Source organism: Spermophilus citellus (genome assembly GCF_964194105.1).
Source record: "Spermophilus citellus genome assembly, chromosome: X".
In the NCBI taxonomy this organism is placed as follows: Eukaryota; Metazoa; Chordata; class Mammalia; order Rodentia; family Sciuridae; genus Spermophilus; species Spermophilus citellus.
The window spans coordinates 12030296-12054356 of NC_138190.1; the positions used below are offsets into that span (position 1 = coordinate 12030296).

At 36.2% G+C, this 24061-nt stretch overlaps 1 protein-coding gene across 3 annotated transcripts in view; it reads left to right on the top strand.

The window, feature by feature from the left end:
- REPS2 (RALBP1 associated Eps domain containing 2) overlaps window positions 1-24061 on the top strand; it is a 216049-nt gene that overhangs the window by 138943 nt on the left and 53045 nt on the right. For all 3 annotated transcript variants that reach the window (XM_081278301.1, XM_081278302.1, XM_081278303.1), the window contains exons 12-13: window positions 2628-2673; window positions 6134-6270. In XM_081278301.1, coding sequence (XP_081134427.1) covers window positions 2628-2673; window positions 6134-6270 — 183 coding nt within the window. The remainder of the gene's footprint in view (window positions 1-2627; window positions 2674-6133; window positions 6271-24061) is intronic.

Genomic DNA, 24061 nt, shown 5'->3' on the forward strand with positions numbered 1-24061 from the left:
CAGGCCTTCAGAGGCTTGGAGGCTGATAGAAGAGTTAAGTATAATAGAGAAGTCCAGCCTCTTCTAGTCTGAAACCCAGGGAGACTTACCATGACTTACCTTGGATACATTTTTGCAGGTGGATGGGGAACCATCTCCTTACTCTGCTCTCGACAGTTGGTGGTAATAATGGTAATAATAATGAAGTGGTGGTAATAATAATATAGACAATGAAGGTGATGTGGTGGGTGATAGATGAGAGGGTAATATGTTATCATGGAATAAGGGCATTCCTTGTTAAATATTTTTTTCCATATACCCTTTCCCTTTTAATTGCTGAAAGTGTTTATATTAGTGGTGTCTAAGAGATTTCTTACTCAACACCCTATTCCAACCTAATTCAACCAAGCACACTGCACAGTGGCAGTCTTTATCTTGATGTCTCTGGGTCATGCTGAGGTGTTTTAGACTGGTTTGCCTACATAATGTTGCTTTCAGATTACTTTTGGTGATTTTAGGGGCTGCTCCATTGCCAGCAGTCACCCCATGGTCTCACTGCTGTAGAGAAGTTCTCTCCTTCCATTACCTGTACCAAATTTGCTGTCCCGGAAGGAACTAAATTTAGAAACCAGATTTCCAACATTGAAATAGCAGGAAACTGTATTTGTATTTATGTATTCTATGACAGTAACAACTTGGAACTCTACAGTACATTCAGTATTTTTTTGTATCTTTACCTTCTTTTCTGCCCCTGTGAGAAAGGGGCTGCATTTTTATTGTCTTCACTCTGTAGGTGATGAAACTGAGGTTCAGGGAGGTAACGACAGCTAGTTAATGTCATGGTAAGGAGGAGCACCTAGGTTTCAGGACTCCTGGCCTGGACTCTGGTTTTGTCTCCCCATTGCTCATCCACACCCTCACCCCCTATGTCTATCTGTCTTATCTTTTATGAGCAGGGCTCACCCCTACTTTCACACCCATCCCTACACCAGCAAAAAGACAAAGATAATGACAGTTGACAAAGGAATTAACGGTTACCATGGTCTGGTTTGGGGAACAGTATTTTAACACCACCAGGATTTCTCCTACCCAGTTACTTCTTGAAAGCATTGGAGTCCAAGGGAGAAGAGGAATACAGAGCCAGTGGTAGTTAGTCTTCCCAGAGACTTATTCTCAGCTATGTGGTGAGTCTCGCCATATGTTGGCTTCCCCGCAGCCCCAACGCTGGCTCTTTTTTGTTTGTTTGTTTTTTGGCAGGTATCCAGGATTGAACTCAGGGGCACTCAACCACTGAGCCACATCCCTAGCCCTATTTTATATTTTATTTAGAGAATGAGTTGCTTAGCATCTCGCTGTTTCTGAGGCTGGCTTTGAACTTGTGATCCTCCTGCCTCAGTCTCCTGAGCCACGGGGATTATAGGTGGTGTGCCACCTCACCTGGCTCTATTTCAGTTGTTTGGAACTGAAAAATGCCAGTGTTCTTACTACAGTAAGCCAAAATGCTTAGGTTGGAGAAATGTGTCTCTTTTGCAGCTGACCACGTCTAAAAGGAATGTCTCTTTGTGTCTTGTTAGCATTTATGAGGATTTTCAGCTCCCTTTTCTGCCCTGCTTATTTAACTCAAGGATTTTAATAATAATCATCAATCCAGCAGGCTTCTTCAAACCAAGGAGGGTTTTTATCTTTGGAGCCATGTAAGAGGATGGAATAATGCAGTGAGACATTTTCTTTTGGAAAAATTTGTGAAAACAAATGAGCAAATTGTACTCTCCTTGTTTCTCATTAGTAGCACTCTTTGTATGAATTTTTATGACATCTTATGAGGAAAAATTTGCAATGTTTGCAAAACCTTAACATAGCTACTGCTTTCTAAAGTTGTCTTCCATAAAGGTTTGAAAATAAAACACACAAAAAAAGAGTGATGCTTTTGTAAATGTTTCTAATTATTTCTCACAAACTTTGATGGTAAGTAGGCTCCATGGGTGTTTAGGGAGAAAGTTAGTTTATAATTTAAATTTGATGAGGAAAAGTCATGTGGTGGACAAAATATTTCAATGATTTCATTCCATCATATTCTTTGTCTGATTTGGTCACAGAGACATGGGACATAAGGATATTTTTCTTATAGGAAAAGAAGCACAGCTTCATTTAACTTACCTGTAGGAGCGTTGCTTTGTTGTGACCATGCTGCTCTGGTAGTATATATTTTTTTAAAAAATGGTTGCCTGGATAGGTTTCTTCCTGGCCCACAGTAGAGTCTAGTTCGAAATCTATTACTAGACTATCATCATAGACCAAGAAGCCCTCATATATGGACTGATCATATAAAAGATAACCCCTTGAAAGGGTTGTCTTTTTATCCTGGGTTGTTTTCATTTATCAACTTAGATTTGAAGAATGGCTTCTCAGATAGTGTTCTGACAGAAGGGGGAAATTACACTGGTTTTCCTTTCCCTTTAGTCATGCCTTTACCTTTAAAATAATATTAGGAAACTCTGACAATTTGGAAGCCCTGAAGTTCTCCACATGGACGACTCTACCTCACATTTACTTGTTGATATGTTCTGTATGGGCCCAGGTGCTGCATATAATCCTGTTTACCTGCAGAAATGAAACCCAACCAAATAACAAATAATCTTTTGTTTCAGCAACTCCTAAGGATTCCAACAGTCTCAAAGCAAGACCAAGATCCAGGTAGTATTTATTTAATTTCTGCTTTAATACCCTTGTGCCCTGTCCCTGTCTAGAAATACTCCCCATACCCAAACACTGATCTTATTTGCCTTTATATTTGAAGCTAAGGATATGGGCTGTTTCACTAGTTGTGAGTGGCCTGGTTGGAACACAGAGTGTTGCTGGGGAACCTCTTATTCTCTTTGGCCATTAGTGCTAGAAAATGGTGACTGATCCTCTGTAGTCCCCTTACAGGAAGTGGGCTGTGTAAGATGATCCTGTTGGAGCAGAATGATAAATAATAGGAGGAAGTAGTGTTGGAAAGAGTAGAATATGGTTAATAGGTAACTAACAACTAAAATTTGCTATCATGACCAGGTGAATACCAAAAAGTAAGAAATCTCTGGAATAAAATATAAAATAGGGAAAATGCTTTTGATGATTTCAAGTAGGTGTGAAATTTCAGGTAAGCAGTGCTTAATAGTCTTTTCAAAACTATCTTAGTGTCTCTTCTCTGCTCCACCTTTTAAAAAATAATCATTAGTGGAAGAGGCAGAACCAGTAGGGCAAAATTGTGGTTGATATTAGAGGAGTAGAAGAGAAATATAGAAACACTAAATGAGTTAAAATCCACCAAAGAGAAGAAATGATATTAGGACTACTTCAAAGAAGTAGAACTGCTAAGATAGAATTGTGTAGAACCTGTGTAAGATAGACTACCTTATGTATTTTCTGAGTTTTGCTTTGGTGCTTAGTGACTTCCCCCACTCCTTTGGCTATTAGACACATTTGTGAAAAAGTGAGTTTAAGCCTGATGGTAGTTAATAAGCTTGAAATAAATACCTATATTTATGGAAATCTCATCTCATTGTAAGGCAGAGAGTTACTCCATAGTTTATATTTTATATCTGTGTTTTCTAAATTGAAGTTTTGCTTCCTTGTTTATAGAAAATAGAGATACCTATATTTATATTTTAAAAATTATAAACTAATTTATTTTAACGGGAAGGAAAGGCATAGTCACTTTTTATGTCTAGTGTCACCACATTTACTTATTCTTTTTATTTTTTAAAATTTTTTTAGTTGTATACAATACAAGGATATATCCTGAGATTATCACAAAAGCATGGAACACAGTCCACTCCAATTCAGTCCCTAGCACCCCCACTTCCCTCCTTCAACTCCACCATTACTTCTTCAATCCATTTCCAGTTTAAGGATGAATGGATCTTTTACAAAGGTATATACTAGCATTGGGATATGGTAATAGTAATTTTTGTCTGTTTTCCTAGTAGGAAAACCCTCTTTGAATTGCAGAAATCTGCTTATGTATTATGTGTTAAACCATAAATTGAACTTCATAGTTTTAGCTTTTGCTGGCTACTTCTCTCCCCCAATGTCAGTGCAATTATAAAATTTCTTAGGCACATTCTCTGTTATTAGTATGTGTAGTAAATTTTAAATATTATTCTTTCAGAGATTGGCCTCCTGGTATAATTTGGATGATTTTATTTTCACTATTTCCACCTGGGTCTTTACTGTGAACAAGAGAATCAAATCATTTTAATTCTTCTTTTTAGAATAGTAAAGCTTTGTGGAAATGTAAGAGAAAGAGGGAAAGTCATTCTAATGCCACTATGTCTATTTTTTGTCAGTTCCCTGTACATTTAAGTTTTAATTGGTTGTTGTCATGGTTATACAACTTCACTTATTTGATATTTAGTACTTTCAATATGAAAATATAAACACACAGGTTATATGTGGACATGAAATGGAAATGAAGCTTATTGTATGGGATGGTGTTCATGTGTGTATACCTACACATGCACACATATTTTTTTAAAAAAATTTGTGTTTTTAGTTGTAGATGGACATGATACCCCTATTTTATTTATTCATTTATTTTTATATGGTGCTGAGGATCTAACCCAGGGCCTTGCATGTGCTAGGCAAGCGCTCTACCGCTGAGCCATAACCCCAGCCCCACACACATTTTTTATACACACACATTATTCTTTCTTGAGTGGAAAATGGTATAAAAGTTGTATGTGACATAGAAAGTTCTTTTAGTTTTTACCTAGGGTCTGGAATTTTTTTTTTTAAATCAGGAGTTTTTGTTTAAAAACCTTGTCTTCTTATATCAATTCCCTTTTATTCTGGTTGAAAGTGTTAGAGCATTCCTCCTTGCTAGTTCCCACCTGTCCTTGCCTTGCCTTAACTGTCTTGCCAATTATATTACAGGGACCACCCCAGAGCATGTCAGATGTCATTATGGTGGCTTTATTAAAGATTACAACCTTGCAAGACAGATAAAACTCTTTAACTACCACAAAGAAACCTTGAGAAACTAATTGAGGAAAATAAAAACTTGCTGTGTCAAGAGCAGCTCTGCCAAGAACTGGGGGGCCTAATAGTCATTGATAGATTCCAATTTCTTAAGTACCACTCTAATAGCTAAGGCCAAAGAACAGTTTCCTGCGGTTAATTTGTCTCCAGGACATATCTCTGACTCATAGGTAATTTTCTGCTTTGACATGAAATTAGTGGAAAAGCTGAAGAGAAGAGACTATACACATCCACTCCCCCATCCTTTTTGTGATCATCATGTTGGGAGCCTATCCTTTGACCTAAGCAATAGGTCAATGTATGGAGTTGAATTAATGAGAAAATAAGTAGGTCTCCAATAAATACTCTAGCTGCTACTGTCTGGCTCATAGGCCATATAAAAACATTTTTTAAAATGGAATTTTAAACAGAGACTGGAGTTTGAAAGAACCTATGTAACTTTCTAGCCACTGTGACCTTTGGTGATGGTAAGTTATTCAGTTCCTTTTTCCTTAAATGTCATTGTTAGAGTTATAATCTCAGAAGTTGCACCTTGCTACACTTAAGGAAGAAGAAGATTAAGTTGAAGGTTTTGCTTTCAAATTTTCCCTAAACCTCTATTTCTTAGGACAAGACAAGTTGAATCCCTTAGCCTTTTGATGTGTGTTTTTCCTTTCCTAAATTTCATTTATGACATATTCCTTTGAATATTTGATTCTTAATCCGAATTTATCTGCCCCAATTCCATATGTGCCTGTTATCATACTTGCAAGTAAACTGAAAAAAGTTCTGCAATCAGTTAATACCAGGGAGCTCTTCTATTAAAACTCGGAAGTACCTAAGCTGAAAGTCTTATATGTTACTCTTATTATCAACTCTAATAAAAAGCAATTTGAATCTACACAAAGCTTTTGGGGATAAAGTTAGGTATATGCTATAATAAGAGAAAAGTGGTAAAAAATACTCCAATCTATGGTTGTATTTGGACAATTATTATACATAACAGCATCTAAGAGATAATAGATTTTATGGCTACTTTTGGCAGCCTATCAGTTCTTTGCAGTCACTTTGACTTTGGGGATATTTTCTGTTTCAACCCAACTTCAGGAGTAAAGCTTTGCTATTTCCCTTCTGACCTTCCCTTATTTTGCTGCAGATCTTACTCCAGCACCTCCATAGAAGAGGCCATGAAAAGGGGTGAGGACCCTCCCACCCCGCCACCGAGGCCACAGAAAACCCATTCCAGAGCCTCCTCCTTGGATCTGAATAAAGTCTTCCAGCCCAGTGCACCAGGTGAAGTGCCCTTTGCCCCTTGAGCCCTTTCCTTTCCTTTCCTGTTGGAACCAGTGGGTATGTTTCCCACAGAGGCTTTTGTGAGTTTGGGGAAAGAGCAGACCTGGCAATTTCCCATCCCACAAAGGTCTTCATGTTGCTGTGGTATTCTTGGGCAGGAAACCAATCCTAGACAGATATATAACACATGTGTCTGGAAGTTTGCCCACTTTGCTGTGGATGAAGAATTATGAAGTTCTCTACCAAGAGGATAAAAATAAGACAACTCTTGACATCCCAGTGTGTGCTTGCTGGGGTCTGGTTCTCTGCATCATGATAATTTGTAAACAAGATCACTGTCATTTCTTCTGATACTTATGTGGTTCTTTTGTGCAAGATCTTGGTGGTCTGTGCCTGGTTAGACCCTTCTGCGGTTTATCCTTGTGGAAAAGATCCTGTGCACTGTGGGGTTTAATGCAAAGGGGGCTTTAAATCAGCCTGGTGGTTGGGTAGGTAATAGAGGGATATAGAACAAGGACTTCTTCAAACAGGTTGCGCTGGGACTTATGGGAATGGGCCTTTCTTAAGCCAACAGCTGTACAGTTGGGCCAGAGGTGGAGGAAGCCTGGGAGCCTGTCTGCTCCACTGGCTTCCTGTGAAGTGGAACATGTCCTCCTGGGGAAGCTAAGGAATAGAAGGTGAGAGACATGCATTTACATCACTGCAGGTGATAGGATACAGCAAGTTCCAGGTGTTATTTTGGGAGCAGCAAGGGCCTTTCCACTGATTCATGCAAGCAAGCTATAAATACACTGATTTCCTGAAACGTTTTATACATCTATGTGCATTTTAAATCAAGCCAGCCTCAGATGCTAATGATTTGCAGATTATTATCTTTTCTACTAAAGCAAGAAAAGACACTCCTTGGCTCACACATGAGTGTGACCTCTGTGTTTGGGCAGAGCTCAGCATGTTTTATTTGTTCTAATAAGGTGCTCTCTTTACAGTAAAGTTGTAGATTGTTTTTTAATATACTCGACTCTGAAACTCTGTGAAATTCGATTCTCCCAATGAGTTCATCAGACAAAAATTTCTCTTGAATTTCTCCCCATACTTTGTTATAAATTCTGGAATAATTTCATAGTAACTGGTATTTAGGGTGGGAGTAGCCAGGGTGATGATGCTCTAAAAATTCACATGGCTGGTGGATTATGACCTAGAAGATTTTTCTGTGGATTTAAGAGGATTAAGATAATCTGGGTAGCTATCTTAATACCTTTTTCTTACAAGGAGGGAGGCTGGAAATGTGTATGCATCTCTCAGGCTGTTCGACCAAGCAAGAGAGAGATCAACTGTCTCTGAGAATTGACAACCTTTTGCCACATTGCGTCATATAGCAGAAGAGACAAAATTGCATTTAGAGCTTATCTTAGCTGATTTTTAACTTTGATTTTTAGCAAGTGGCTTAATCTTTCTGTACTTTAGATTCCTAATTTATAAATAAGGCCAGTATTGACTCCATGGAGTTTTAAGGTTTTGGTTAGATAAAAATCATAATACAAATTGTCACTCTGTTTGGTCCATAGACCTCAATATGCGTCTGAGGCACATATTCCCATGCCCTGCAAGTGTCAGTCAGTGGAAAATTCTATGATTCTTCCTTTGATGGCTTTTCATAAGGCTTGCAGAAGCACTGAATCCCAGATGTCTGCCATATTACCTCATTTGTTAACATACTTACTTTTCTTCCATGTATTCTGTCTCATTTTCCCAAACCCAAATAAAATACCTGTTTTCAAGTTCTTTAGGGATAACCAGAATTAAGACAGTTTCTTTTTGACATCTTCAATGATGTGACTTCGTGAAGGAAAATATTTTTATTTTGATAAATACCCTTGTGGCATGTCCAGATAGAGCCAAGTTTGAACAAAGAATAGATGGGCAGGTGACATCTGTAGTCATAGCCTACTTCCATTGTTTTTTTCAGAACAGGTTTACACACATGACCTTTTTTAAAAATATTTTTTAGTTATACATAGACACAATATTTTTATTTATTTTTATGTGGTGCTGAGGATCGAACCCAGTGCCTCACATGTGTGAGGCAAGCACTCTGCCACTGAGCCACAACCCAGCCCGCCACACATGACCTTTTAATGGACAGATAGAGTTTAAATTTATTGCATGAAGAACAGAACATTTTGCAATATGAAAAGCAGGCAGTATCATCGTATCTACTTAATTTGTTTCCATGTTAGTTCATGCACACAGGAAAGTATGGGTTGGTTTAAATTATGTAGATAGAATTTTAGTATCTTGCATATTGCTAGAAAATATTAAAATTCAGACAAATTAGAAATGTGTGAAGTAGACTCTAAATCTACCAGAGGAAGTCCACATGGTGTAAAACCCTTTGTTGTCACTTTAGATATGTGTGAAATGTGTGAAGTAGAGTCTAAATCTACCAGAGGAAGTCCACTTATGAGATCCGTGGTGCACATGGTGTAATTCCTTTGTATCACTTTAGATAAACAGGATCACACTACATTTGCTGTTTCTAATGAACCATTTTTCTATTTCATAGTAGAGAACTACATCATTCATTTTAATGCTTGTGTGATATGGATACCATAATTGTTTATTGTTTATGGAGATTTCTCTCTCTCCTCCCTCCTCCTTCTCTGTTCCCCATACTTTTCTCTCAAGCTCATCTGTGACCCTGCATCTCCCCACCTGCTCTTTCACTTATTTCTCACCCTTGCCCACCTCATGTCCTCCTCACACCCTTCTGTATCTCCTTTCTGCTCCCCCTTCTCCCCTTCTCTTTTTGTCCTTCCTCCTTCCTCCCTTTGCCAGGCTTCCCCCAAACCCCATTTTTCTCTTGTTTTAAAGAAGGCAGAGGTTATCAGTGATTTCAGATCCATATCTTTGTTTCTCCGTCTAATTGTTTTCTTGCACTAAATCCTATATTGGAGTTCTGGGGTCAAAGCTGTAGATATTGGAAGTATAGTTGTATATTGCCAAACTGGTAAAGAAAGCCTATCAATTTATCCCATTGGTAACAGTATTTGAGAGTGTTTCCTCACACTCTGCCATCACTGTTTCATGTCCATCTTTTTAATCATTACCCTCATGATAGGCAGAGATTTTCATTTTCCTGATTTGTAGTGAGGATAAGAATCTTTTCATATCTCAATTGGTCATTATTGTTTCTTCTTTTTTGAGCTACTTGCTCACAAGGCTCAGTCAGCTTATGTTGCTACATCTGGTTTTGCCTCACCTCACACACTACTTGCCTCATCTTCATTTTGCCTGAGAGGTTCTGGACTTCCCTTATCCCAGGCACTTGGGAATGTGAGGGTAGCCCTGGGAAAGCTAACCTAACCTGTTGCTCTCTTTGGTCCTTGTCCCTCCTGCCCCTCCTTCTGCCAACTTTATCTTTTAAGACAAACTCTGCCTGGGCTACCCTGTTTATAACAATGAAGGAAAGAGGGAAAGTAAAGGAAAGGGGAAGATAATATGAGATGAGGCAAGATGTGGACTTGAGTTGAAAGAAGATAGAGTGAATTCTATGTTTGAAAAAGTGGGACTGATGGGATGAATGAAGCTAAGGTTATTAAGACAGAGTGGCCTAAATTGGAGTGATAATGTGGAGAAGAAATTAGAGGGATAGAACATGCAAAGAAGCAAGAAGAGGAAAATGAAGACTAAGATGGGATGGTTGTTAAAACAGGAGTCATGATGTTTTATACACAGTTAGAAGCAACAAATAGCATCAAAGAGTGTAGAGCCAAAGGAAGGAGTTTCTGCAGACTCTTGGTGTAAGATTCAAGTAGGATTTAAAGGATTAGCTGGGTGGCAGTAATGCCTTCAAATTTATCAAAAGAGGTAACATGATATGGAAAAGAAAAATAAAGGACTGATTTAAAATGCAAATCTATAAAAAATTAACAAGGCAAACTTTGGAAATATGGGACAGCTGGCCTCACCTCTATCTGTAAAGTGAGTGCGGATGTGTGATTTACAGGAGCCTGGACTATCCCAGGGCTCTAGGAATGAACATCAGACCTAGAACTTAGCATTTTATACTTTATTTTTCTTTCTTTCTTTCTTTTTAAAATTTAAGTGTAGTTGGACACAATACCTTTATTTTATTTATTTATTTTTATGTGGTGCTGAAGATTGAACCCAGCGCCTTGCTAGGAGAGCGCTCTACCGCTGAGCCACAACCGTAGCCCCTATTTTTCTTCCTTCTTTTTTTTCTTTACACATTTTTACTGGTGCTATAACTATGCTTTCAGCCATGAAACATTTTATATTACAGAAATTCTTATAAGAAAAATCATACCAAGAAGCCAGTCTTTTTCTAGGACTCAACCTCTTCTTCCTCATTAAAACAGTTGTTTTCATAAGATGATTTTTTTCCATAAAAGGGTTTTTTTTCTCTTCCATTGGGTGGGAATTTCCCTCCTTCAACTCTTGACTCTTACCCACTTCTTCTAAAGCTGTGTCTAAAGTTTGTAGCCTGAGGTTTCTGTGGTGATGGTGAAAAGCTTTAGGTCTGCCTCTGCCACAGCAGCCCTGTTCTCATCATTGAGCATCTTGGCAGAAGGGACAGAGATTGTATAAAGGAGACATTGTCAGTTCTTTAAAGTTTCAGACCAGGAATTTTCATCTCTTCCACCACTTTCACTCAAATTTAATGGGGAAACCTAGTCCCGTGAATATATCCTGCTGTCAGGCAGGGCAAGTATTTCCTCATGACACCCTTTTACTTTAAAAGATGAGAGTGTCTGTCGATGGACTTCTTTTTCTACCATACCCCAAATGGCCCAATACATTAAGATCCATATGTGAAAACCATTGTGATGGCTGAACAAAATACATCTATGGGTAGTGTCTGTGTGAGGATGACTAATGATAATAATAATTCATTCTGTGGTTAAGAAATTATGGTACATCCATATCATGCAATCTTATGAAATTGCTCAAAAGAATAATATATATGGACTAAGTGGAATGTGAACTGAGGTAAATTAAGTGAAAAAGGTATCTGTAGAATATGTAGGTTTGCAAATTTATAGACAATTTCAGGAAGAATACTGAAGAAACTGGTAATGATGTTTGCGTCTGGGGAAGGAAACGGTATGATGGGTCAGGCCTGGGAAACATGCTATTTTTCATTTAATAACTATTTGTATTTTAAAAATTTGGTCTCACAGTACAGATATTACCTTTTAGAAAAATTTTCATTTTTGCCCTTTAACTGCAATTACGGTATGTGAGAGTTCCAGACATGTTTTTCCTGGCTAAATTTACCTGTCTCAAACTTGCCTACCATTCTCTATCCAGGGTATCTTTATGACCATCTGCTACCACCTCCTGGAATGCAGCTGAAATGACAGAAGCATTCCAGAGCATTCTTTGAGGCTCTGATATGTTCTTTGGATTACTTTTTAGTGTCCCTACAACATTGAGGTATCGTTTTGGTGGACTTCCCAAAGCCTCCATTGTGAGATGTCCAGTTGGGTAAAGTGACATGGTAAGGGCTCTGGTATAACTTGGAAGGGTAGGTGTGTTTTTTGAGTGGTGAACTGAGACAAGTCTGGCCTGGGTTTTCCACAAATGATTATTGTATCTCTCTGTAACATGAGAAATAAGTGAATATCTTGGGAATAAGAGGTGTTCTCAAGGCCAAACTTACCCTTCAAGTACTTTAAACAGTGAACTTGGCCACAATACAGCTCCACACGATATATTTTATGACTCATTCCTGTGAGAGCTGCTTGTTCCTTTTTAAAATCTAGCAGGATTTAAAAATTTGTAGGATTATGTGATTCTTGCCCTGCATGGAAACTTTTGGGTCCACAGTGCACATTCATTCAAGGGTTCAATTTGGTAATTTGGGCAGTTTTTTTTAAAAATTAAAGCTTTAATGAGTTATAATCCACACACTATAAAAACTACCTTTTTAAAAAGTGTACAATTCAGTGGTTTTTAGTATGATCATATGGACCATATATAACCATTAGCATAATCTAATTTCAGAACATTTTCATCACCCCCAAAAGATATCTTATATCCATTAACAGTCATTTCCATTCCCCCCTAGTCCTGGCACCCACAAACCTACTTTCTGGTACTGTGGATTTGCCAGTTCTGGACAAATAAATAAAATCATACAATGTGTGGTCTTTTGTGACTGGCTTCTTTCACTTAACATAATGTTTTCAAGATTCATCCATGTTGTAGCATGAATCAGTACTTCATTCCTTTTGTGGCTAAATAATCTCCCATTGAATGGGGATACCACATTTTGTTTAACTGTTTACCTGTTAATGGACATTTGAGTTGTTTCCACTTTTTGACTGTTTTAAATAATTCTGTGATATACATTTATGTCTAAGTTTTATGGAAGCATATTTTCCTTTCTCTTGGGTATTTATTTACACAGGAATGGAAATTTGCTTTATTGAGCAACTCTATTTTGAACATTTTGAGTATATACCAAACTATTTTCCAAAGCAACAGCATTAATTTACCATCTCTCTAACAATGTGTAAGGATTCCAGTTTCTTTATACCCTTGAAATATTCATTACTACCTTTTTTTATTTTAGCCATCTTGGTGGATATAAAATGGTATTGTTTTAAGGTTTTAATTTGTATTTTCCAGTAATGTTGAACATCTTTTCATATGCTTCTTGGTCATATTTATGTCATCTTTGGAGAACTGTCCAACATTTTTACTTATTTAAATTGAATTATTTGTCTTGTTATTGTTGATTTGTAAAGTTTTGTTCTGCACATTCTAAATGCAAGTTATTTTCATATATTTGATTTATAGGTATTTTCTCTCATTCTGTGGGCTCTATGCTCATTGTACTTGTTTTAACATCTTGTCTCTTTTAATCAATAAGTTCCTCTCTCAATCTTTTTTCTCTCTTTATATTCATTCATCCATCCTGTAATTTTTATACTTTCTCTGTTTGGTTGGTTATTCTTCTATCTATGTATTTCTTATAAATTAGTAGGTAGGTCTAAGCTTGATTAGAATCAGATTAGATATTTGAGAAGAATGCTTCTCGTGATGCTATATACGTCCTGCTGATATTATGAGATTCCTGATGTTTTAATGCTTTCTTTGGGAGTTGTTTGCTTTATTAATGAGTTCATGTAGTAATAGTATCATTTATATGTTAAGATAAAGATCCCCAGCAATATTTCAGATAATGATTTTATCAGGTACTGATCATCATTGCCTACATCTAGTGACGTGCTGGTAAATATTTAACAATCAGCCATTTGCCATAGAAGCACCCACCAAGTTGGGCAAACACTGGCTCAAGTCAGGACCCTAACTTGGAAATGACAAAAAGGGAGAACTAACCTCTATTTTGTGCAAGGACTGACAGCTCAGGAAAATGATGTACAGAAAAATTAATATTTTATGCAAATTCATGTAACTGTTAAGGGCAGTGTGCAAAATCAAATTGACTTCCAAAGCCTTCCCATTGTATCACACTAAGTGTATATGTAAATATAAATGAAGCATATGTGACAGATTCCAAATCTATGTGTGTATATATAAATATATTTTTTAAATAAAATTTGAACCTTTAGGGGGAAAAAAACCGAATCAGCCATTTGCCAATTTTCATGTTGTAAATACTCCTGCCATGCTAATTTCACTCTTGGTGATCTGTCACTGAATGTGGAGCCGGGAACAGATATATGCACTCGGCTTTTCAAGGTGATGTGAGCTGTTTCCAGCAAACTGCTGCTTAGATCCACTAGTTCATTGGTAGTTGCAAAATGATGATGCTCTAGTTTGTTTGACCTTTATTAATTATGATTATAGTTCCTTTAACTATTTTCCTGTTATTGGGCATTTAGCTCTGACTACTATAAAACTTGTTAAGTGACAGACCATAAAACAACACAGTTCTCAGTATATCAGTAAATTCCTTATATCCATCTAAATTTACAGGATTATATAAAAACTGAAAGAAACTTTAGTGATGGTGATTAAGAATGGTGTTCTGTCCACTCCACCAGTATTTAATGAGCATTTACCTGGTATTCTATGGAGAATTCCAAGCAGAATATGGATATGGCTCCTCTGTACTCAAAACTCTTTAGGACTTGCAATATAAACACCAAATCCTTAGTGGAACTGAACCTGAAACCATGTGAATACATGTATTTAGTAAAGGACATACTATGATGTCCTGGCATGCCTGGGGAGGAATATATTATAAGAAGAAAATGGAGACCAGAAGATTCAAGTCTGTTGACTGGCCAAGAAAAATGGAGACTGAAAGAGAGGCATTTGTAAGGATTTACGAAGTCTTAAGAGAATATTCCCATAGGAGTGGTAGGGTTAATCCAGACTGCAAAGGTTGTGGAGTGAGCAAGGAACTTTGGTATGGAGTAGTTGTCATCACAAACTCATTTTGAAATGTTTAAGACTTAGTAGTTGGTCAGCCTATATGTCATATTTTAAAAATTCCTAGTAGAAAAAAGACAGTTTCAAGGTGATAGAATATTTTTCCAGATTGCCTTTCTCTCTCTTTCCCTCCCCTCATTACTCAGCTATAATGAAAATGTCTCATGGGTAAAAGATCTATTTACTTCTTTAAATTATAGTTTGATCTTAAAATACACAGATATATACAACTAGTGATTTTAACCAGTCCAGGCATTTAAGAGTAAAATGCGTAGGAGAAATGCATTTATGTAAATGCAATATAAGAAATGAAACCAGAGACCTATCTTTGATGAAGATTAAATGTCATGCATTTTTATTGCTTAATTCTGCCTCCGTCTCCACCTGGGACCTAAGTAAGTCTTAATGTATATCCTATGGTGTAGAAAAAGGGAGTTATTGGTAAATACCAGTAAATAAATTAGAGTGTCAGTGCTAAAAGAGAATGTCCATGTTACCATAACTACCTCTTACATATTATGGATTAGGAGATTTAGATCCAGAGAATGCAATTGTTCTCCATCAGAGTCCTTTAATATGGAAAATCTTTGTTCAGACTTTGTTGAAGCAGATTTGGTACAATTTATATTCATTTAATTTGAGGGACATACATTATTATTTTTCCACATGTAATAATCCTAATTAATATCTAAAGTAAAAAAGATACATTAAAGAATAAATATGGTACCCTCTATGTGTAAGAAACTCTTTAATATTGTTTTCCTGTATTTCCTTCTATGTGATTTAAAAAGTTGCCAAATTTCCCTGTGGTTCTTCAGGGGATATAGTTATCTCTTCATAGCTGTGATCAAAGTACCAACAAGAACATCTTAGAGCAGGAAAGTTTATTTCGGGATGATGGTTTCAGTCCATAGTTAGCCAACTTCATTGCTCTGAGCCTGAGGTTAGGCAGAACATCATGGTGAAAGGGCATGCTGGAAGGAAGCTGCTCAGCTCATGACAACTAGGAAGCAGAGAGAGTGCAAGGTGCCAGGGACAACAGTATAAACCCCAAAGGCATGCACCCAGTGACCTACTTCCTCCAGCTATATCCTGCCCACCTATAGTTATACCCACTTAGTTCATTCAAATTAGGATGGACTGATTAGGTCATAGCTCTCATAATCTAATCTATTCACCTCCTGTATTAACACAGGAACTTTTTTGGGGATACCTCATATCCAATTCACAACAACAGGAAAGCACATTTTGCCTTTTTAAATACTTGGAAATCTTAGGAATATATCTATTTCTTTTTTCTTTTTTAGTTATAAAAAATTGTTATTATAAAAATTTTAAATATAGGAGGAATATAAGGGAATAGTACACTGAATATCCAGCTTCATTGATTGTCAGTGATGACTTATCTTTGTTTTGTATATATTCCTACTCCCACATTATTACACTTTTTTCTACCCTTAATTTATACTTTATTGAAGTATAATTTATGGAATAAAACGTTTACCCTTTTTAAGTATACCATTCAGTAATTTCTGTTAAATTTATTAAATTGAACATCTGACATCATAATCCAGTTTTAGAACATTATTAGCATCCCAGTAGTGTCTCTCTTGCCTGTTTACAGTTAATCCTTGTGCCTATCAACAGCCCCAGGCAACCACCAATCTACTTACTGTTTCTATAGATTTTCCTTTCGTGGATATTTTATATGATCTACAATATGAGGATTTTTTGTGAGTCTGTCTTTCTTTACTTTGTATAATATTTTTGAGGTTCATCTATGTTGTATCATATATCACTACTTCATTTCCTTTTATTCCTGAACAATATGCCATTGTATGGATAGACCACATTTTAAAATCCATTTTAGTTTGATGAACATTTGAGTTGTTTATTCTTTTTGCCTATTATGAATAATGCTGCCATGAACATTTGCATAAAAATCTTCATGTGCACATAAGATTTTATTTCTTGTGGCTGGATACCTAGGAGTATAATTGTATGGATATACGATGAATTTAAGTCTACCTTTTGTTTGTTTGTTTGGTACTGGGGGATTGAACTCAGGGACACTTAACTGTTGACCTACATCCCCAACTCTTTTTATGTTTTATTTTGAGACAGGGTCTTGTTAAGTTGCTTAGGACCTCACTAAGTTGCTGAGGCTGGCCTTGAACTTGCAATCCTCCTGCCTCAACCTCTGGAGCCACTGGGGTTACAGGTGTGGGCCACTGCACTTAAATAGATTACTGTTTCTTTATATCCTCACCAACATTTCTTCTTATTATTTTGATTATCCTATGTCCTAGTGGTTGTGAAGTGGTATTTCATTGAGGCTTTGATTTGCATTTGACTAATTATCGATGATATTGAACGTTTTTTCATGTTCTTTCTGGTGATACTGATTTTTTCCTAGGGTAAAATATCTGCTTAAATCATTTGTCCATTCCAAAAAATTGGGTGAAGTACAAAGATTTTGAATTTGATTAAGTGCAGTTTATCAATCTTTTCCTTTTTAGATCATGTTTTTGGTGTCATATCTAAGAAATCTTTACTTAACCTAAGGTCTGGAAGATTTTGCTCCATTTTCTTCTAAAAGTTTTATAATTTTGGTTCTTATAGTCAGATCTCTAATCCATACTGGTTTAATTTATGCTAAGGTATCAGGTAAGAGTCTGAATTCTCCTCTTTGTATGTTAAATTGTCTTGGAGCCTTTGTTAAGAATCATTTGATTACAAACAGAAGGGTTTATTTTTGAACTCTCCATTCTGTTTTGTTAACCTATTTTATTTTTTAAAGTAGAGAAGTCATCAGTCTTGTGAAGAGATGATCATATGACTCTGAGCCTAAATATTTTGCTGTAGCAGCATCTTTTTTTTTTTTTTGAGTGTCTAGCATCTTATATAGTTGAGTTTGTGGTTCATAGCATATTTAGAAGCATCCTTTCAGTTCCTTGAAGTTGCAAGGCTTTCTTGCTTTGAGGTCTTCTATAATGCTTATTCATTGGAAATAGACTCCCCCCTTTCTAGAGGTTTCTCTACCCCCCTCACTGCACTTTTTGTCTTTTTACCATTACCTGTCCTGTAGGTTCAAAATATGAAACTGATTACTGCTCCATCATAGCCTTATGACCTTAGTGATGCCATTTTATTTCTCTAGGCATTAATTTTCTTGTCTATAAAGAGAAAGAATTGAATTTGCTCTTATTAACTTTACAAATTCAATCTTTAATATTATCCTTATCAAACAAGGCATGTATAAGTTCGTCTCTTTCAACTGATGAAAATATTTTGTTCAGTTCCTTAGAACACTTTTAGCAGGCTTGTGCTTTGAATATGTAGGAGGAGGATCATCAGGGGATAGAGGTAGCTATTGTTGGAGAGGTACTCCTTGAGAAACTTTTGTTGAATACACACGTGTGTATGACATATGCATCACTAGTATCAGGTCATCCATACTTTTGTGATTAGAAAGGAGAAAGAATGAAGAATTTCTATTATAAGGGAATAGCCATTTTTATGACCTTGCCAAGAAGAGGAATGGCCTTTTCTGATGAAATCCTTGAAGCGTTGCATATGGCTAACTTTCTACTAGATTGATACTTAAAAATGTAGGCCGTACTGGCAGGCTCCTTTCAACATTTTCCATTTTTTGAATGTTTTTTCTTTGGCATTCACATGCTTTTATCTTATTCATCAAATACTCCCGGTTAGTGGGGTTGGGAGCCCCTTACCACAGCTGAAATTATTCCAAGTCTCACTCTCCTAAAGAATCAACTTTCTGTTCCTGAAGCTTTCCATTGCCACATCTGTTGCCTTATGTCTACTCAGTAAGTTGGAACATGTTTTCATTTAGTCATTGATTTGAGGCTTTATAAAAATCTGAAGGAAATTAGTAAATAGTAATATCTATGAATAATATTTTGCCTGGAAATTTCTAAGCATAATGAAATAAGAGAATAAAAAATGTTAAAGGTTAGCATTTTGGATGATGATACCAAGAAGTTGAGATCCAGTGGATCAGTGCATGTTTTTCAATAAACTTAAAAGAACATTTTAAACATTGAGAATTATTACTGTGTCTTCTGAATGTAGTGTTATATGGCGAATTGTTTTCCTGAACTTCTAAACCAGTGTTCAGGATTTGGGTATTTATTATTTTTCTCCTGATTAGATTTGTAAAATTTTTTGCCTTGACAAAGTCTTGCTGATATCTGGTGCCCTACCTTATTAACTGAAAGACTTCTAGAAAAAACCTGCAATTGCTTCATGATTATACTAACTTTTGTGTAGAAAGAGCATTTCCTCTCCTCTCTTATCTTCTTTTCCCTTCCAGCTGTTACTACTACTAGGTACATTGGCATCTTTTGGCATACATTATTCAGCCAAAGTATTTGTTGTTTTATTTTATGTGAAGGTATACTTTTTCTTTTGATTTATCAGAACATGTTGAATAAAATATTTGAATTCAATTTTAAGTGAAGAATGGTCTGAAAATAAGATTTTTCTCCTAATTTCAATTCCAGTTTTTCAACCACTATGTTTATACCTGCTAAATATATGGCAGTGTTTTTAGGTGCTGTGGGGGACAAAAAGATAACTTAGAAAAAAATGGTATCAGAAAGCTAGCTCAATAAATCTCATGATTAAAGCAAATGAACAGATACTCATAAACACTAGAAAGGGATTTTTTCAGTAGCAACCAAAGAAGGAACTATACATGTTATTTTGGGGGTGAGGGAGAGTGACAATTGAGGGTGAATCAGAGGCTGTGGGTTCAACCCCCACCATACCAGCTTCCCTGCAGAAGCCATATGTTTGAGTGAACAAATCTTGATGTTTCTCACTCAGATCCCAAATCTTGAGAGAAATGAAGTGAAATGAGTGAATTTTTTTTTCTTTCTTTTGACTGAAGGTGAGTGGTAATGACTTCTGGAAGGAGAGGGAAGAAGCTGGAAAAGTAACCATAGCAGATATCCTGACATGGTAAAGAGAAGGCCCAGGGTTCCATGCTGAAACCTGAAGTTCCTCCATGGCTATTGATACATCCTGAAGATTTGGAAGAATACACTCTACTGCAAGATTTTTTTTGTTGATTATTTTGTTATGACCCTCATATTTCTAAATAATGGATAAACCTCTTATAGACTTTTCAATTTCTGTTGTCATTTACTGTCTTCCCTCTACTCCCTCATTATGGCTATTAGCATAATGTTGGTTAATTAATACTTAAGTATTTATATTATTATGGCCATGTAAGCCATAGAGTAAATTCTCTGTCTTACCTGTATAGGTTTTTATTTGTCCTGGAGTGAATAATAAGTTGTTTTTTTTTTCAGTGTATTTGCCCCTGATTTAACCACACACTCCCCCAGTTTTCTAGAGCTCCTTTTATAAAATTCTAACACTTCAGATATTCTGTCAGTTTCACTTTTTTTGAGAAACCTAAACTTACTGTCCTCCATGTCTGGTATATAATTTACATCATGCGATCTCTACACATTGACATCCAAGAATTTCCTCCTCTTTCAACCATGTTGAATCCTTTTATTCTGTATCACTTATTTTATTCTTTCATGGTTGTTTACTCTCTTGTTTTGGTGGAGTACATTGTGTAGTAGCTTCCTTGGAAGTGATACATTCATGGAGCTTAATTTGAGACCCTGCAAATATCTAAAAAATATATTTAATTATACTATTATTCAGGCTGGTACTGTGGGCATATACTCATCAGTTTGAAATAATTTTTTTCATGATTTTTTTTGGTGGTACTGGGGATTGAACTCGGGGGCATTCAACCACTGAGCAACATTCCCAGCCATATATTGTATTTTATTTAGAGACAGGATCTTACTGAGTTGCTTAGCACCTCACTTTTGCTGAGGCTGGCTTTGAACTAGAGATCCTCCTACCTCAGCCTCCTGAGCCACAGGGATTACAGGCATGCACCACTGCGCCCTACTTTTTTTTGGAATTTTAATGGAATTGTTCTAATGAAGTCTAGCTTCTAGTGATATATAAGAAGTCTAAAACCATTTGGACTTCTAATCCTTTGGATGTGGCCTGCCCTCCTCTTTTATTCCTTGCTGAAAACTTGTAAAAATTTTCTAACTCCAGTATTTTCATGATGATGTGCCTTATAATGGGTCTGTTTTCTTCCATTGTCCTTGATACTCAGTGGCATTTTTAACTTAGAAATTCATATTCTTCATTTCTGGGAATTTTATTGAACCATTTAATTGATTATTTTTTGCTATTTTCTGCTTTTCTTTTTTTTAAGAGAGAGTGAGAGAGGAGAGAGAGAGAGAGAGAGAATTTTTTTTAATATTTATTTTTTAGTTCTCGGCGAACACAACATCTTTGTTGGTATGTGGTGCTGAGGATCGAACCCGGGCCGCAGGCATCCCAGGCGAGCGCACTACCGCTTGAGCCACATCCCCAGCCCTATTTTCTGCTTTTCTTTGTGGATCTTTTATTTGGACGTTACCCTATTTTTCTAGCAAATCTGCTCAGATTATTTTTGAAGCTTTTTATTGCATGTTCTCTTTCTGCTATTGTATTTTAAATTTCTGATTGCTCTTTTTCATTTCCTGAATGCTTCAATAGTTTCCTATTGTCTCATCTTTTTGAATAGTATCTTTTAACACTTTCTCTGATGACCATTTAAAATTTCACCTCTTACCCTCACCCCATTGTGGGTGTATACACTTCATAAAAATAGAGCTTTTTATCTGGTCCCCTCACCCCATTTTCACAGCACCTCAAACCATGCCTGTTACATAGTAGTATTCAGTATTTCTGAAATAAACTGAATGATAATGTGTTCTTCCAAGTTTTCTCCAGCATAGGTCTAGTCTATTTTTTCTGGTTATGTTTTTCTATTTTTATTTATCTCTACTATAGGTTAGAACATTTTCTATGATATCTGCTAATACTGAATCATTTACTTATATTTAATAATGGGAGGTAACAAGCAAATTAAAGTATATAAACAGATGGGTGGTACTTGCCAAATGTGGGTTTCATGGTAGAATGATGTGACTGGGACATTTTGTTGAAGATACCTTGATGTCAGTATCTTTAGATCTTTCTTGGCTGATATGATTTCTTGGAATATATTCTTTCAGTCTTTGGATGTAAAAGCTTAGGTACAAACGGGCTGGAAGAGTCTCAGCATACATAATGCAAACATTTACGGAATTCCTCTGTTTTCAGTGGGGCTTCTGTGGCTTCTTCTGGGCCTGATGTCCTCCCTGGAAACAAAAAATACATCTAGCATTTTATTGGAGTGGAAAACATGCCCAAACTGTGAAGAATGTGGGAGGAGATTTTAGGATCTAACCACTTCTAAATTGCTTCAGTTGGCCTTTTTTTTAAGGGGGGGGGGGATATAGTCCTGTATCTCTTATGAAAGTTTAAAAAAATTGTTGTATTCTGAGTTATCAGGTTAAAAAGGGGTAGGGCATGGCCACCTTACTTTTTATTGCTTTCTTCATCTTATTTCTACTTCCAGAGGAGTTTGGCACTGATTCTTGAGAAATGGGGAGGCTTCTGCAGTATTTTTTGATATTGCGTATCTGCTCAGGCATCTGTCAATCACTCATCTATTTCCCCAGTTCCAAATTTAAAGGAGAGCACTCTTAGGGTTTAGATATGAGGTGTCTCTCAAAAGCTCATGCATGAGGCAATGCAAGAATGGTTCAGAGGTGAAATGATTAGATTATGAGAGCCCTAACCTAATTGGTGGATTAATCCTCTGGTATGGATGAACTGGGTGACAATTGTAGACAGGTATGGTGTACCTGGAGAAGTAGTTCACTGGGGGCATGCCCTTAGGGTTTATATTTTGTCCTTGGTGAGTAGAGTTCTATCTCTGTTTCCTAGCTGCCTTGTCCTGAGTTGCTTTCCTCCATCAATGCCCTTCCTCCATGATTTTTCTGCCTCATCTAGGACCCATAGCAAGTAGGTTCACTGTGGACTGAACCTCTGAAAATGTGAGCTAAAGTAGACTTTACCTCCTGTAAGTTGTTCATGCCAGGTCTTTTGGACACAGTGATGCAAAGCAGAATAAAACAAGCACCTGAAAAAATCCATTCACTGTTGTGTTAATAAAAGTGAGATTAGTTCCATGTATTCAATCTATCTATACTTAAAAGTTATAGTATAGGCATTCTACAGACTCACAAGTCAAATAGCAGAGGCTATCATTCTTCATTCTACAAATAAAAGAACAACCATTGAAAAAAGGACCAACTAGTACTTCTAGAAAAGAAAAAAAATGTAGTGGAAAGTCAAAGACTGAATTAACAAGACATTAAGTATAGCTAAAGAGGAGTTACATTAATTGGACAATAAATCTTAGAAAACTATCCAAAACACAGAATACTTAGACAAAGAGCTCCTGAAGGAGAGGTAAGAGAAAATGGTAGAACGACAGTGTTCAAAGAGACACTGAGAATTAACCAAAGTTAATGGGAATGCCACATGATCAGAAAGAAGAAGATCCAAAGAAGCTTAGGCAGGTGATGAAAGAAAAAGAAGAGGAAATAATGCTTGTGCAGAATCATGGTAAAGTTTGATATTTCAGAGTACAAAAACAAAAGATCTTAAACGCAATTGGAGAGAAGACAATTACTGACAAAGAACAGCAAGTTGAATGAAAGTTGACTTCTCTACAGCATTAATGGAAGCCAAAAAACTGAAATTCTGCCTTCAGTATGCTGGGAGAAAGTAGTTATTTCAATAAGTTTGCTACTAATGGATTCTCAATTTTTTTAAAAAAGAAACCTTTAAAAGATATACTTAAGACAGAATAACATTATAAAAGAAATTATAGTGGAAATTAGGAAGTTTTAGGACCAAATGATAATATCACATGTAAAGTTTTATGAAATTTTAATAAAAAGGTAATTAAAATTTATAACCCTAAATGCTTATATTAGAAAAGAAAAAAGATAGACAAGCCCAAAGAACATGTGATAATTAATGAAACAGAAAGCATATATAACAATATGGAGGCTGATTTTTTTTTAAGAGTAACATAGCTGATATATGCCAAGCAAGATTAATGAAGGGAAAGTAGAATGATGACAGCAAAAGAAATGGAAAAAGATAATTACACATGCAGAGATTAATATGATCATAAGAAGGGGGTATGAAAATCATCATGATAATAAATTTGAAAATTTAGACAAAATGAAAACAGTACAGAAAAATACCATATATCAGAACTGACTTAAGAACTAGAAAGTCTAAATAGTCCTAAAACAGTCAAAGAAATGGAATTATTAACCAAAAATTTCATCCCAGATGACTCTTCTGGCATGTTTTTACCTGGTATTCAGAAAACATGTTTCCAATATTA